This window comes from Megalops cyprinoides, chromosome 3 (genome assembly GCF_013368585.1).
Source record: "Megalops cyprinoides isolate fMegCyp1 chromosome 3, fMegCyp1.pri, whole genome shotgun sequence".
Taxonomy (NCBI): domain Eukaryota; kingdom Metazoa; phylum Chordata; class Actinopteri; order Elopiformes; family Megalopidae; genus Megalops; species Megalops cyprinoides.
In genome coordinates this window covers 52,418,313-52,435,352 of record NC_050585.1, presented here as the reverse complement: position 1 = coordinate 52,435,352, position 17,040 = coordinate 52,418,313, and the positions used below count along the sequence as shown (strand labels likewise).

Genomic DNA, 17,040 nt, shown 5'->3' with positions numbered 1-17,040 from the left:
AATTCATTTTAAAGTAACACTTTCAGTTAATACTGTGCTGAGGTGAATGCCATAGCGTGCTCTTTCACAACATAGCAATACCTTACCTTAAGTCTTCCTCAAAGACTTAACACCACACATGTTTTTTCACCAGGCTTTCGGCTCATGTTTTCACGACAGGAACTTTCTACTGTATTTTTAATAGCTTAAAATCTGAAACAATACAGCTATTTTGAAGTCAAACCTTTAAAGCCATGTATAACATATGAAATATTGACTCTTCCATGATACTCAGTATAAAGTCCCTGCATAAATTAACTGCAAGTTATTGTTATTGTTGTTAATCATCAGTAATGCACTCATTCAGTTCACAAACACTGTTATCCAGAGTCATGCACAAGGCTATTATGGCATGGTACATGACATTCTTCACAACACTAAGAAAAACAGCAATAGTGTAGATACAAAGCAGATAGAATTACAGTAGCTAGGCGCAGAAGTAAGTGTTAAAATGAAAAGATTTCACACAGAAAAACCACAATACTGAGCAATTATCCTATTTTGCAACATAATTGTATTGTACTAGACTAACTATAGACCTTAACAAAATTATATAAAGTATATGAAACAAAATACCAAATAATATAGTTACAAGCAACATTTTTTGACAAACAATGTACTGAAAGAGTTATACTGAACCACAATTTGTTTAAGGATGGAGTCCTCAGATGTTGGGTATTAGGTGTAGGACAGGTCCAAATTCTTATGGAGTTTGAACACATATAGGCCTACTTAGATTCAGTCAGAAGACAGTGAACGATTCTGCAATGCCGACAGTTACAGCTGATTCAATCATACAGTTCTAACAGTTCATTCCATAAATGAATCACAGATAATTCAGATGAGAGAGTGATCAGGGCTGGCTGATGATGTACATACTGTTTCATGATGGACTGAAGATAGATACAGTAAGAGCTATGCCCTTCACAGCCTGGATAGACAGCCTGTGAAGTCTAGCTGTGTAGAATTTGATGCAAGCATTAAGTTCACTCCAGCCATGCAGATTCCAGAAACAGATTCTGTTCTCTCTGCCTGCTCTTCAAGAAACCTTTTGACAATAGTCAGAAGTTTCGCATGGTGCGTTTCCCTCTGAGCAACCGGATATGGGGGCTCACAGCTATTACGATTTTAAGTAATATTTTTATTTACATATTAGCTACCCTTTTGCAAAGCGACTTGCATAGCTTACATATTTATTTTTAGCGGTTGATATTTACTTGCGCAACTCGGAATAAGTACTCAAGTGTACGAAGTGTACAACCACTGTCTCCCAACAGACAGCTTAGTCACGTCTACACTGACCTGCCTAACAGTTCACAGTTCCCACAGAATGTAGAAACAGATTCAGCCTCAGTGTGGTCTGAAGATAAAGAATTACTCTTTGTCATGGTTATTACACTTAATAGTAAATTCATTTCGTGCCAGTAGCTCCTAAAAAGCTTACATGCTACAAACTACCTAAACTACTGCGAGTTTGCTTTGCTTGACATAGGACGGTCATCGGTTTCTGGTTGCATGGAGGAGTGCCCACAGGAATTCACAGTTGAGGGTGTATTTTTAGCAGAGAGAGAGAAATAAATGATTTACATGGGTTCCACACACACCGGCGTTAGGTGGAACCCTGCTCAGTGGACGCACCCCCATGCCAAACATGGCAATGAAACAGTGAAGTGACGTATTTCCGGAGCGACATCGAGCAAGTTGCTTTTCTCATCGTTCCAAGGCGCACTTTTTTATTATTGGCTAAATTTTATCCGAAGGGTGGTTTGAACCAATTATGTGAAGATGTATCTTTGATCGATGAGAATAACAACAGCGTACCCGCTGAGCGAATTACCCAACGTTCTTTCAGTGATTATCAAACGCGGCCACCAAGGATATTCATTTTACACGGCAAACCGAGATGTCTGGTGTCCTGCGCGGAATCGCGACAGCCCGATCGGCTCTGGTCCCACGGGGACCGGCTGTCACCCAGAGAGCCAGTCTCTTCACAAGACCCCCGAAGGACCCGCTCGGTCCAGTCGTAAGTAGCGTTATCTTGCTTGGGATTTTGGAGAACCCGGTGGTGTTAGCGATCTTGCGATCGGAAAGCATTACTCCCGGTTGCGGCTTAAGGCCTAGGAAGTCAATCACGTTACCATCCACACATTAGTGCCTGCAAGATCATAAATATAATTTGGATGGCTAGTCAGATCGTTAACATACAGTGTTTTTCATAGCTCGAAATGTAGGATTAAGTAAAATATTTTCACTATGTGCACGGTTTATGCTCATATTTTACAAAGGTCATACGGTTTCGTAATGGAGGTCGTTAGCTAGCTAATCTGCTACAGCACAACATTGTCTTATAACTTGCTTGCTAGTATGTTTCAGTGGGCTGTGATATATTGTAACTATTCATCTACCTAATTACGTTTTGGTTGACCAAGCTTTCTATCAATCGTAGTTGGCTAAAGTTGTGAAAATTGAATAGATAACTAACATTAGCTAACGGAAATATTGTTGATGTTCGCTAGCTAGCCGAACAGTGGCAAGCGTTACTTTTCTCCGATTCTTGCGTCATTGAGTTTAAAGTTCATTGAAACCCATGAAAAATACTGTGTCGGTGTAATAAAAGGTCATACGTGTTTAGATGTATTGCTCAGAGGTCTTAAACATTCTTTGTGGGGAGGAGGCGTAATGTAGTGGTAAGGAGCAGGTCTTTTAACGGAAGGGTTGCTGGTTCGATTCCCCAGTGGGGTACCACTGTTGTATCCTCAGGCAAGATACCCAGCCCAGATTTGCCTCCGTAAATATCCAGCTGTGTAAATGGATGATATGAAATTGTAACCGCTTTGGATAAAAACATCTGCTAAATGATAAGAATATTATGTGCAACTAGATATAAACTTATTTGTTTTCTGTACCCTTAATCAGATGGTAGCGTTACAAGCATACTGTTCTCTCAAAATCAACGAATTTATAAAAATGGTATAAACTGGTCCTGTAGAGCCATCTGTTTAGGGTTTTAAAGAATACTGTCATCCATCATCAAATTCATTGGCCGTTCTTTTTCAACCAAGAGCTCCGTTCAAATTAAATGAGAAAGACCTTAATTAATCAAGAGATATTAGGTGTTGTAAGCACGACTAGACCATGCACAGTGCTACAGTGGACACCACAGGCTTGTAGTAACTCGGCTAAATTTATGACACAGCCCATGCTATGCTACTGAGCTGTTGATACATGTGTGTTTCCCTGTCTGCGTAGGAGACCGGGATTGGCCTGGGGATGTTTGCTTTGGCTATCCTGGGCCCTGCTGGTTGGGTCCTGGCCAACCTAGAATCCTACAAGAAGAAAGACTGAGACGACAGAGTTTGACTTGAACCCCAGCCTCACACAGACTGGACCTACCGCACATCATGTACAACTCTCATTCCCATCCTGTGGACCAGCACCCCCTGTAACCACCCTCTGCTTGCTTAATCGCTGTGAAACAATTGTTACTCTCCCCTCCTACCTCCCTATCAAGCTGTTTACCGCACACACTCCAGTCTTTGAGCATCACTTCCGGATGTTCAAATGGCTGAACAGTAACCTCATATCTGGTGGACTTCTTGTTCCCATTGTTACAATAAATACTTATTTAAACCTGTAAACTTTTTGTGTCATCATGTTGACAAGGTTCATTCCAATTGTGATGTCTTATAAACAGTATAGGTGAATGACACGGACACTACACTCTTCCATTTTTAAAATATGTTTATTGTTAGCTGATAACTTTGTTGGAGGGAATTTTAAATTAGGTTTGCTGTGATCAATAAAAAGACATCTGATTACAAGTGGGTACAATTTATGAATCCAGTTTTTTCAATTTAGCAAGATACTTTTCTGATACATGCAGTGTTGCAGTGCAATTGAGCGAACTACTTGTAGTTCACCAAAATTTGAAGCTATTAAGTTAAAAAGCCGAGGTGTACTAAATTTCTTCTGTCTTCAGGTGCCTAGCACTAGCATGTTAACAAAAAGGGCGGTTGTAAGATCTGTAAAATTGTATTTATCAGAGACAGTATGCAGAATTAGAACTAGTTAAGTGGCGTCATACAGTTCAAAACACTGCTCAGTGTGCTGCTCTTTTTCTGTGTCTGTTACGGATTTCCGATTATTTCAGACGTTGAAATACCTAAGGTTGAACGTGTGAATATGTCGAAACAGTGTTTCAGTTGTAGACGGTACAAAAAGAGTTCCAATCATGTAATGTTGCGTGGAAAGGAGAAAACACCATGTGTCACCCGGTGTAACAAAATGTACCATAACACCGGAAGCGCCGAAATGCGCCAGCGGAAGCGGAGCTGAGGGGGGCGGGAAGACAGGAAGATGGCGGAGGAGCAACGGCAGGAACCAGCACAGAAGGATATGGAGGGTGAGCGAAAAATAATCAATATTAAAGACAGTTTGGAACCCGGAGTCACCCGGCCCGGTTGGGTATCTTGTGAAACCTCACCAAGACTTTTGCAAGCCTAGGCTGGTTCGGTGACAGCGAGGCGGCTAGATATGAAGTACGATAACGTTAGCGGGCTAGCTGCTAACGTTCGCTTACCAGTCTGTGACTGAATGACCAAATCAAACGAGGGGAACCGGCTAGCGACCTGGCGACCTATTAACATCCAAGCCGGCGGACACAGTTCGACACACTCAGCATATTTCATTAGCTAGCTCGAATTTGGAAGTGGATGTCCCATTCATCTCATTTGTTAAATAGGTTTGACTATGTTTTATTGTTCAGAGTGGTCCAGCAGAACCCCTGACCGTTGGAATAATTGACGTTAACGTTGATAGAATTTTGACAGTTAAAAAAACGAAGGCTCGGCCTTGTTAGCACGCAATTTAGCCACTAATTAGCAAACTGTAGCTTGCTAGTTTGTTTGGCTACGTTAGCACTTGTAGTAGATCGATAAGTGTGGTCCTAATCAGTGAAATGTCCACAGTCAATCATGCAGACACAACAGGATGGGTATTTAACGAATGTCAGACTGACTTTATTGCTACCTAGCCCCCAACTGTTCGCCATAGAGGTAGCTAACTAGCTTGCTACTTTAGATGTTAAATAGGCTACCTAACGTTGAGTTTCATAGATGAAAACAGAAAAAAATAGACCAGTGTATGTAATATAATCCTTTAACACAACTTTATAACGGAAGAAAACATGGCGAAGTTGGCCTGCACATCCATCTAGCTAACCTGTATGTTTTGTTACTTTAAATGATTGTAACGTACTCTTTTCTTGCTATGGTAAGTTTAACCGATGTGTCCCATCCACGCCCCCCCCCACCCCCCCTTTTAGGGGTGAACTGCCTCGCTTACGACGAGGCCATAATGGCGCAGCAGGACAGGATCCAGCAGGAGGTAAGTTAATAGCAATGACCCCCAGGCCCGCAATTATCTGCATGTCAGTCACAGGAGCAGCAACAAATGGGTTTGGTTCTGCCTAGTGTTTTTGCTTTGCCTGGCGACTGGAAGCATGTCCAACTCGCCGAGTTTGGTTTCTGCGAGTATGTACACACTGAGTTGGGACGTTTATGTCGATGGTGTTTTGTTTTAGTATTTTGTGAGCGTGCTCAGGAAGGCTGTGCAGTTAGAATACAGCTGTGGGTGTGTAGTGTATTTGGTACAAAATGTTGATTAAGGGTTTAAGATGCTTTTTTCCATGCCCATTTTTCTTTGTCTTGTGTGTTTGTGTGCAGATAGCCGTCTGCAACCCTTTGGTGTCAGACAGACAGGACCTGTCAGTACTGAAGTCAGAGTATGCCCAGGATGACACTGTATACCAGCAGAAGATAAAGGTCAGAACCCAACACACGCTTGCAAAATGAGCAACATGTTTAAAGAAGCTTCAGCCTCAGAGCTTAGGGCAACGGGGCCACGCTATAGTGTTGTATCTACTCCCTCGCTGTGTAACTGTGGCCTCGTTTGGGTCCTCTGTTTGCTGTGACACCTGTGTCTTCAGCTAAAGCACACCAAGTGCAACAGCGAAGTGTAAAAACAGCACCACCTGAAGCAGAGACACAGCCTGAGATGGTCTGGTCTGAGCGGTGCCCTCATGTCAAACACATGGTACCTCACCTATTCAGTTATTTTGCTGTTTTTAGTAATGAAATACGTGGACACATTGGGAATGAGAGGTTGTATAAAAATTAAGTAACTAACATTTATTTAGTTCCCTGCAAATCGGATACGTGTCTGTGATTGCAAATAGAGAGAAAAACGCTATAATAAAAATGCTAATAAAAAGGTACAACTTGTTGAAACTCGTAACAGCTACAGTAAAAGCGCAGGAAGACTGACAGGTGTATGACAAAGTGCATTTTGAACAGTTAATGTCATTGAAAAACACAGCTATGGTCTGAGCTAGCTGGCTTACTAGAAGTGGTTTGTTTAGTTAGTGGAAAAAGTTAGCTTCCATATATAAAAGTTTTTAGCACAACAGTGAAATCCTGGCTTCATTGCACAGTATGATGGCTAAATGATTAGAGAGTGGAATGGGAAGATTGGGGTTAAAGGTTTGAGATGATTCGCACACAAGCTCCTCTGCCCCCCCACAGGACTTGCACAGAAGGTATTCTTGCATCCGGAAGACGAGGCCGGATGGGAACTGCTTCTACAGAGCCTTCGGGTTTTCGCATTTGGAGTCGTTGTTGGATGACAGCAAGGAGCTGCAGAGGTGACGTGCTCCTGCCGCAGAGCGGTCACGCAGGCTGCCGTTCCCACAGTCCTTTATACAGCTGCGTGGGGTGACCATATTCTGCCATCATTTAACTCAGAGTTCCCATGGTCCTTGAAAGGATTGTCTTCAGGATAAAATTAGTGGGAGATGATGTCTTGTTGTCCTTGAAAAGTCATGACAATTGCCCCATTGAAGAAGGAAAAAAAAGTACTTGTGCTTTTCTTCTACACCAGGCAAAATGCATCCATCTTTCTTGCTAAATCAGCTGGATGCTATTGCATACTAAATCCCATGTCAGTCTAATGATATTGCTAATCAATAACAAAGCTTGCTACCTTGTTTGCTGTGCCCATTTGGGCTGTACTTCCTGTGTACTTCCTTTCTGAGCAGTCGCTGGACTAGCAGCTCTGGGCTACGTGTGTCATAGAAACAATGTTCTCAGTCATCGTTGTAATGTTCCACATATGTAACGCATGAAACGTGTGGTTTGGTTTCTGACCAGAGTCCTGCTTTGAAAAAACTGGCACCTGTTGCTTCTGTGCTGGGTGGGTAATTAATAATTGCAGGTAGGCTGTCTGACCATGTGATGTGCTCATGTCCTGTCCTGGCCATGTGCTTGAAATGGGCACATGAGCACTGAGTTCTGACTCAGCACCAGTATGTTAGAATGGTTTGCTATTTTCTGCATACGGAAGATCATATACAGTGGACTCCAAAAGTATTTGTACAGTGGTACGTTTTTTTGGTTGTTGTGGCTCTTTACTGCAGAGCTTTGGAATGACACAGTGACTGTGGAGTTAAAAGTGCAGGTTGTCAGGTTTAATTTGAGGGTATTTTTTATCCAAACTGAATGAACCGTGTAGAAATGACAGCACATTTTGTCCATAGTCCCCCTATTTTAGGGTACCACAAGTACGTAGACATATTAATATTATGGACAGTAAAGTTTTCATGTTTAGTACTTGGTCTCCTGTCTTTTGCATGCAATGACTACCTGAAGGCTGACCCACAGAAATCACCAGAGGCTGAGTATCTCTCCTGGTGATGCTCTGCCAGGGGACTCCCCTTTATTCAGGTCTTCAGCATGTGAAATGCCCGGTCAGGCACATTGAGATGAGGCGATTGACTTGGTTAATCAAACATTTTCCACTTTCTGGTTCTGAAAAGCTTTGGTTGCCCTGGCAGTATGTTTTGAGTCAATGTTCTGCTGCATGACAAAGTGCTGTCTGTTGCTTAAAGGCGTATCTGAGAGGACAAGATGTTTCTGTACACTTCAGGAGTCTTCCTGCTGCTGCTGTCGGTGGTGACATCGTCAGTGAAGGCAAGTGGGCCAGTTCCAGTGACAGCTATACAGCAGCTATATGCTTTGGATCTTGGGTAGTTCCTTTTTTCTCCATACTTTCCTCTTTCCATCGCTCTGGTGCAGGTTAATGCTTGGTCTCATCTGTCCATAAGGCTTTGTTCCAGAACTCCACAGGCTCTTAACAGGCACATTTTAGCAAACCGTAAGCTGGCCATTCTGTTCTTGAGGCTTATTATTGTTTTGTATTTTGTAGTGTACCCTCTCAGGTTCTGCTGCTGTAGTTTTCTGTGTATGGAGCTCTTTGGCACCTCTACGCCTACATCCCGAATTGTTTGGCTGTTGTTAGGGGGATTTTCTTCACAACTGAGGGTCTTCCCTCAGAGATTCACTCTAGTGGTCTTCCCTGGTCTACCACCTCATTTGCCATGCATCAGTGCATTCTCCCTTTTAATGTTGTAACTAACAGTTGGTTTTGGCATGCCTAACGTTTTGGCTGTGTCTGTTATTGAGCAGATTTTTCAGCCTCATGATGGCCAGCTGTACTTGCATTGACACTTTGGTTCTTATGTTGTCAGTTGCCAGCAACAGACTCTAAAGGCAAATGCAAGGCCTACAATCAAGACTAGACATGGCGAGCTGTCTTGTTCATGTACTAACGGTGTAAACAAACACATCTAATAAAATACATTTGTGAGACCAAGAGTCTAAATACGTGTACCCTAAAATGAGGAGACTACATACAAAACGTTCAAAACATTCTGTCCGATATGGATAAAAATACCCTAGTTAAAGCAGACTGTCTGCATGTTAATTATGTCATTATATCATGGCAAACCAAAAGTGTTGGAGTACAGAGCCAAAAAAAAAAGTCACTGTACAAATGCTGGAGTTTTGGAGTTCAGTGTATGAACAGTTCATGTTCATGAAAGTCTTTGAACGTCTCAGGAGTAAATGCTTTTGCTATATGGACACTGGGATTGGCTACACGTGCTGATTGTTTGGCATTTGTACTGTGGTTATGTAGGTTTAAAGCGGTGGCAGCCAAGAGCAAACTTGATCTGGTGAGCCAGGGCTTCACTGAGTTCACCATCGAAGACTTTCACAACACGGTGAGTGTGCAGCAGACAGCCCTGCAGTGAACCTGCGGTGTGCGCTGGTGCTGCAGAAAGCGCTACACCTCAGATCTGACGGGACCGAGTTCCCTCACCCCCTGCTCTCTGTCGCTTTCTCTCTCTCTTTCTCTCTGTCTCTTTCTACCTTCTTTTCTTTACCCATCTCTCTCTCTGTACCTGCCTCCCTCTCCCTGCCTCCCTCTTTCTCCACCTCTCTTCCTTTTACTGTGTCTCTGACACGCTCTTGCCTGCCTCTTGCTGCCTCCCCTCAGCTCTCACTGTCTCCTCATGCTTCTTCTCAACCCCTTTTTCTCTTCCTCCTCTTCTCTCTCTTCACTCCCTTCTTCCTTGTCTCCCTCACCCTCTCTCCCTGTACCGCAGTTCATGGACCTGATCGAGCTGTGTGAGAAGCAGTCCTCTCTGGGGGACCTGCTCGGCTCCTTTAACGACCAGAGCGTGTCGGACTACGTGGTGGTGTACCTGCGGCTGCTCACCTCCGGCTACCTGCAGCGGGAGCACGCCTTCTTCCAGCACTTCATCGAGGGAGGGCGCACCGTCAAGGAGTTCTGCCAGCAGGTGAGGGGGGGTGTGGGGGGGCGGAGCACCCCGGGTCATTAGCGTCACCTCTGTCTGCTGTTTGACCGATGAGTGTGACTGAAAGCTTCACTCCCTCTCCCCATGCCAGGAGGTGGAGCCCATGTCGAAAGAAAGCGACCACATCCACATCATCGCCCTGGCCAAGGCCCTCAACGTCTCCATTCTGGTGGAGTATATGGACAGGGGTGAGGGGGTCGCAGTCAACAACCACGTCTTTCCGGAGGGAAGCGAGCCCCGCATCTTCCTGCTCTACAGACCGGGCCACTATGACATCCTCTACAAATAGCGCCTCCTGGCCGGCCTCCGCGGCCACTGCAACGCAACTCCACACAGCGGCCGCAGTGATGCCTCCATCCGCGCTCGGAGGCAATGGTTTTATTTAAAAAAACGGCCACTGGGCGCCCCTGCCTTCACATTGCAGAACTGAAATAACACCACCATGTTTGAGAATAGCAGTGACTCAGGCGATAAGCCATGTACAGGTTTGTTTTTTTTGCCTTTGTGGTTGTAAATGGTATTGAATTGCATTTTGTTGATTTATTTCTTTTTTTTTCCTTTGTTACACTATGTTTCATGTCTTTTATTAAAGGGATTGCTCCTTCGAGTGCTTCGGTAGTGTCTGTTTCCGTACGTGCTGTTTTTAACATGGAACCCCCCCCCCCACACACACTTTCACGTTCTCCATCTGATACTGCTTTCACAGGAAATGGTTGCTTTGTTCATTTTTCGCGTGCAGAATCAATGCGACAGGGAAGTGGTTAACCCTGAACCAGTCAGGAAAGTGCACACAGCTTTGCTCAGCTTTAGCTGAAGAAATTGGTGTGACTCCTCCCTCATGTACAGCTGTAATGCTGACTCGTTGATCTCCCATTGCTTCACTACTAATACAGTGTAGACTGTAGTGTAGTGTAGCATCTACGTCCTCGGATACAGATATAATGTTGACTGCTACCTGTCTGTAGCCTTAATTCCATAGCTTGTTTCAGTCCTTTAATTCCCTCGCTTTTCTCTTGTTCTTTTTAGGTTGTGCTAGTCGGCGGCAGTGTAGCATAGTGGTTAAGGAGCAGGACTCGTAACCAAAACGTTGCGGGTTTGATTCCCCACTGGGGCACTGTTGTATCCTTGGGCAAGGTACTTAACCCACAATTACCTCTAAATATCCAGCTGTATAAATGGATAACATTGTAAAAATCTGTAATTGATACAAGTTGCTCTGGATAAGAGCATCTGCTAAAAGCCAATAATGTAATGTCTTCACCTCAAAGGAGCTTGAGTCCTGACCCCTATCACACATGTACCTTTATCTATAGGTTTGCCTTTTAAAGGTGGCCCATTGCCTGAGGAGCCAGAGGTCCTTAGCTTTGGCTCCCTGGTGGGTGCTGGCAGTGTGGGGTAGAAACACAGTACTTAACCTGAGCTGCCTCAGTATCAGCCTGCGATGTGTCACAGGGAAATATGAGCTATGCATGCTGTCCTGAGTTTCTGCCTAACCACTGTAATATGGGGAGTTCATTTCTACAGAACACTCCAGGGTAGACTGATGTCATATGTCTCTGGAATTGCAGTATGGTATAATGATGAATAACTGAATAAAATGACCCTGGCTCTCTGACTGGGGTATGGATTTGCACATGTGTGGATATGTACAACTGAAAAAGAAGTGGAACCTGCTCATTGTAAAAATGTACTTTATCTTTTAGATCCACATCTGTACGCCATCCTAGACATTCATAGACAGATAATTTTAAGCATCCAGTAGTTATTCATGAATATGTATGATCAGGCTTGGAAATTTAAACATTCATTAAGAGCTGTAGCAAGTGGTATTCTTGGCGGAATCATGATGAGACTTCATTACAACAGCGCCCTCTAGAGGGCGAGCTAGACTGTACACTTACAGAAATTATTTATCTGATGCATTTCCCTTGTCATTCAGTGTCTGAATGCATGTGTAAACCATGGACTTGGACTGTTGGTCTCAAATTCTGCCTGAACCTCCAGTCCCTTCTAAGACATGCTTTTTGTACACTATTTCACTTCATGAAAACAAAATACAACCAGTAGTATCTGTCTTTTTTCCTAGATTATAACAAAATAATTTCATTTTTTCCCTTTTAAGTGAACCTAAAAAGGCAGTGCACATTCAGTGTAGGTAATAATGTGAAGTTGGATTAAAATGGAATTTAAAAAATGCTTTGAGGCACGTTGATTTGCATTGCCGGTTTCTCCTATTGGTCGTCGTCTCTCCGAAGAAGGGCCTGGAAGAAGTCCGTCACCACGTCTCCTTCCTCCACTGCAGCCGATGTGGCACAGAATTCGGGGGGGAAGAATTCCTGGGGATCCTCGATCCCGATCACAAGGTCAAAGAAGCTGGGAATGAACAGAAAGGAAGTTAGAAGCCATCTGCCAGAGAGAGCAGGCCTTAAATCCAACTGTTCCTTGCTCTCAGTGGGACTGAGAATAGCCTCTTATGCCAAAATGCATTTTCTGTGCTTTGCCTACTGTTGCACCCAAACACACAGACCTGGGGAGGGTATCTCGTCTAGCTGCTATGGTGCCCTTTCTATAATGAATGTTGAATTTGAGCGAGTGTTATGGGGGTTTCTTCTTGTCCATGCTTATTCTGTACTGTTTATTCATTTTCACAGAAAATCCCCATAACATTTGTTTATTTTTGGCTCAAACACCAAAGCGCCATGGTGGTTAGACTGAACACGCCCCTCTCTCCGTCTCTCAGGTGATCTCCGGCAGTGGCACATGCACACACACACACACACACACACACAGCAGTTCACCTTGTAAGAATCCAGCCCGTCTTGTCGGTATAGTACAGGCTTGTGATGGGGAGGCAGCCGAACTCGGTGAACGTCATGAAGTACTTTCCTGGGGGAGGAGCAGAAGGCAGAGTCAGGGGTCAGGGGTCACGAGGGCTCACGTGACCCCCAACTTTTTATTGGCTAAACAGACTGTGGACAGCAGAGACAGCATAGCCAATCAGGTGTAACTAGGAAGAAACGCTACAGTAGTGTATAGTTTATTAAAGGTGTAGCTTTTATTGTTACATTATTAAATGTAGAATAGCATATATAGTTATGCCGTTAAAGGTATTAGTGTATCTAATTATATTATTACAACTATATTAGCATATGTTGGTATATGATGAAATGTATTTTAGGGTATATTGTTATATTATTAAACATATTATATTATTATATTATTAAGCTCCTCTCATGATCAGCTCACAGCCAATGGCTGCTCTACTCAGAAAGCCACATGCCTGATCAATCCTTCACCACATGGACCAAATGGACACCCATTGCTACCAGAAGGTTGTAGGTTTAATTCCTGTATATTGCAGCAATGCCCTTGAGCAAGATTAGAATCCTGAACTTCTGTGGTAAACACCCAGCCACATAACTGGACACTATGTGCAGTGTAATCTGTTCAGAGAAAGTCCTCCTGTATAATTGCATGTAATGTCACAAGGTGCTTCCCCTGAGACTAAACCAGAGAACAGTGCCTGGGGGAGCAGGCCAGGGGAAACAGTGAGCCCAACAGTGACACCCGGACAGCCAGCAGCCGATATGCCCACTTCCTCCCACCGTTCCCCCTGTGCCCTACTTTTTCCACCCTTCCTCTCCTCACCTTCGGTTTCCGGCACCTCTCCGATCCAGTTGTTGACCAGCAGCCCCTGTCCCGGGCCGGAGGAGCTTCCCACGATCACCTGGGCCTGCAGCTCGGCATCGCGGGGGATCTGGATGGGCTGGAAGGGCGCCTTCAGAGCCCTCTTCTTGCAGCTATGGTTTCGGTAAGATATCTCGTACATGACCTCCTGAGAGGCGCAGAGGGAAGACCGAAAGGAAACATTAACCTTTTCAAAGAGGACCTGAACCTTTCAGTGTTCAGAAAGTGAGGGTGTGTGTGGGTGGAGCTAACGTGTTGGTGACACAGTAGGTGAACCAGTCATGCTGTTTTGCCTTGGTTGGCTAGGCCTCCTCTGAGGATTTGTGTTCTTCTGTGAAAGCAGACATTGTTCATTCTATGATCATTCTTCTTATTATTATTATTGTTCGGGGTTTTCTTGGCAGACAGCATTATCCAGGGGGAAGTTGTAAAGATTTCGCTATGTGTGTTTACACTAGCAAAATTGTGATGTTCAAGGTCATGTAACTATGGTTTTTTGGGACTGAAACAAGCATGTCTTCATTTCTGAGGTCTTTGTGCTGCAGCTGCCAGGGCAGTTCACCAGCAAACACTTTCACTCAGACTCAGATGTGGCCCCTCCGTTTCACAGGGAAGACAGAAGATTCAATGCAAAATGTGCTGCAGAGGCTGGGCTGAAGTCAGATATCTGTGTCCAATCACCCTGTGGGCTGCTGGTGCCCATGTGCTGCCGTGCATTGTGTTTTAAATCACGCGTCTAATTGGGCCTGTCTGTCTGTTCTCGTGTGTCTGTGTGCCCAGGTCAGGTCTGTTTAATCCAGACAGAGCATGAGAGTGTGAATTCTGATCTACATGGATGTGACATTGATCCAATCTCACATGTAAGGAAAAAAACATCAAAGGCGTTTCTAATATCCAAAAAGGCATATTATGCATCATAAAGTGCAACATTGTATGAGGTGACACCGCTTTTGACACAGACTTTTACAGGAACACGTATAGTGGAAAATAGCATAGGAGAGGTGATGTTTAAAAAAAATTCACAAAAAGAAAACGTTGAAGGTGTTACCTCCCGAAAAAGCATCAGCAGGTCATCGTGGAACGAACGGTTCTGGTACAACCCTTCTGCCCTGACTCGAACCCTCTGTCCCAGAGCATCGTAGGTGAAACGCTCATATGCAAAGAGGGCCTCCTTCGGGTAGGTCTGAGAGAGGGAGAGGGATCGTCATAATTAGGCCCTGGCATTCCCTAAGTCCTGAGGCTCACAGCAGTAATGGCTACTAACACCCGTCAGCCTCAGTACACCACAACAGCAGGTAATACAGTTAGAGTAAACCCAATTATAACACAGCACAAGCAAACCTACATTACCTATCATGAAAGAGAAACAGAAGCACAAAGCAGAATGCCATGCAGTCTGACCCTTAAGAGTGCTGTGCTCACAGAGCCAACTTACATAAGACACGACAGAGCAACATTTTATTTTAAAATGTGAAAAATGTAAAGAGACACAATTTTTATTTGTTTTGTAATTTTTCTTCAGAACTGAGAGAGATGGCAAGATAAAGTCAGACAAATTAAAACAGATGAACACTGCTAGTCCTGAAGCACCAACAGCCCAACTCATAGCGGAGCAAATCCCATTCTGTCTCAGTCCAAAGGCAGATACAGTATGTTACACACATTGTCATCAATTCAATACATTTACCTATACACAGTTCATTATCAGATTAGACTATACTATTAAATACTGTAGTAATTCTGCTTATCTCTCATATCCACCAGATGTATATTTACAATCACTGCTTGTACACTGCACTTTGGCAATATTTACAGACTGTTTCATGTTTAAAATGGATATTGTATTGAACCGAACAGTATTCAGAGGGATAGAAGGCGAACTCAAAAAAAAAAAAAAAACAAGTAGAGAAAATGACCGCTGTTACAGTTTTAGTTTTTGTGTAATTTAGTTCAGAGCTTTGTTCTCTAATTTATAGTGAAAGTGATTTTTAGAGAACCACAGTGTTTTGCTTATGTGTAGCTCCACTGGATTTAATGTTTATATCTGCTTCTGGACCAATTCTACTATGATTTGGTAATATTTACATAAAATACTGCCGGCAATTAAACAAGCTGAGAGACACAGACAGCGAGAGGGAGAGAGAGAGAGAGAGAGAGAGAGAGAGAGAGATAAAGGGAGAAGGAGAGGGAGGGAGAAAGGGAGGGATTCTCGGGTCGCCGCCTTATCACTGTGCGTCTGCACTGTGCTTCTGCAGGGAGAGCATTCAGCCGCACGAGTAAGGATCCGTTACGATCGGTGCGTTAGCATCTGTCACGGTGCTGTGGGAAAAACAGACTGCCTACTCACCACACTGATGCGGCCAACCATGAGGGGGGGAGACTCTGCACGTGAGGGGAGAGGCGTGTCCGTGAGTTAGTGATCAGGACCGTTTTAAAACAGCAAAGTTACTACGCAACACAACCGACCCCCTGCTGTACTGTCAGCGGCATGACATATCTGGGATGAAACAAAGCTTAATACAAATAACACCTAATTACATGTTAAATATACCATCCATTGTAATAACTGCTGTTCGGCATCTTAAAAGTCGAACCCTGATTCTGTGTGACACTGCTAACATCGGTAAACAACTCTCCCTCTCCTCTCTCTCTCTCTCTCTCTCTCTCTCTCTCTCTCTCTCTCTCTCTCTCTCTCTCTCCTCTCTCTCCTCTCTCTCTCTCTCTCTCTCTCTCTCCCCCCCCTGTTTTTTTCTTACTGCATGGGTGTGGTTTTTGTGCCTGGGCGCTGGCAGCCAGGAGCAGGCAGAGTGAGAGCAGTATCAGGTGCTGCATGTTGTCAGAGACGGACGCGGGCGATGTGAGGACGGTAATGCTCCTCTGGCTGACCTGCGATTCTGCTCCTTCCTTATATACGAGCTCAGACGCGCTACTTCCTCATGCGCAACAGTGACTCCCTCGGGGAGTTCAGATCTGATCCAGGTTTTCCGTATTGCCTTCAGGGAGGGCTGGTAACTCATCTTGCATTGTTGTGGTGTGGGCACTTTCTCCCCTTGGCAGCTGATCCTGGACCAGAATCAAAATTGAACACTGAATAGCTGGAGTTAGGGTTGGGGGGAGAGAAAGCTGACCTTAGATCTGTTGTCAAGGACGGAATATGTTTGGAGCTATTTCTGTAAGTGTTAAAGGAACACTACACAAATACAACCCTAGGCATATTAGACAGGGATCATAGCAAACAGCCTGGGCTCACAGTATCATTTCAAAAAGCTTGTTTTTAAGACAAAATTTAAATCCAGCTGTCAAATAACACAATCCAGAGATTTGTTTTCCAGTGTTGAGTTGTCAAAATCTTACCAACTCTGCACTGGAAAACAAATATTGCCAAACTAAGAAAAAAGGAAACAAAATAAACTTGGAAATGAATAACTGAATGAATAGATTGACAAATACATTTTGTACAACTATACTGATTAATCAACAGATGAGTATTGTAATATTATTGACATACATGAGTACATGTAAATGAGAATATATGGCAGCTAAATGTGTATGAATAAGCCATTTGTATAACGTGACAGGTTCTTCTCCTCATGCACTGTAAA

General features: G+C 43.9%; 3 protein-coding genes across 3 annotated transcripts; 2 read left to right on the top strand and 1 right to left on the bottom strand.

Annotated features, from left to right (window-relative positions):
* The first annotated feature begins 1,866 nt into the window (after positions 1-1,866).
* LOC118774295 (cytochrome c oxidase subunit 8A, mitochondrial) lies at positions 1,867-3,870 on the top strand. The gene is made up of 2 exons (XM_036523538.1): positions 1,867-2,062; positions 3,289-3,870. The coding sequence occupies exons 1-2, from the start codon at positions 1,943-1,945 to the stop codon at positions 3,382-3,384; spliced, it is 216 nt and encodes a 71-aa protein (XP_036379431.1). The 5' UTR covers positions 1,867-1,942; the 3' UTR covers positions 3,385-3,870.
* A 475-nt stretch (positions 3,871-4,345) lies between these two features.
* otub1a (OTU deubiquitinase, ubiquitin aldehyde binding 1a) lies at positions 4,346-10,768 on the top strand. Its single transcript, XM_036523537.1, has 7 exons — positions 4,346-4,441; positions 5,363-5,424; positions 5,763-5,861; positions 6,621-6,739; positions 9,070-9,154; positions 9,539-9,733; positions 9,843-10,768. The coding sequence occupies exons 1-7, from the start codon at positions 4,396-4,398 to the stop codon at positions 10,038-10,040; spliced, it is 804 nt and encodes a 267-aa protein (XP_036379430.1). The 5' UTR covers positions 4,346-4,395; the 3' UTR covers positions 10,041-10,768.
* A 671-nt stretch (positions 10,769-11,439) lies between these two features.
* On the bottom strand, positions 11,440-16,374 carry epdl2 (ependymin-like 2). The gene is made up of 6 exons (XM_036524394.1): positions 16,195-16,374; positions 15,786-15,820; positions 14,487-14,621; positions 13,400-13,586; positions 12,550-12,637; positions 11,440-12,124 (listed from the first exon to the last, which is right to left on the bottom strand). Exons 1-6 carry the CDS (start codon positions 16,268-16,270, stop codon positions 11,983-11,985), a joined length of 663 nt encoding a protein of 220 aa, XP_036380287.1. The 5' UTR covers positions 16,271-16,374; the 3' UTR covers positions 11,440-11,982.
* Positions 16,375-17,040: the final 666 nt, after the last annotated feature.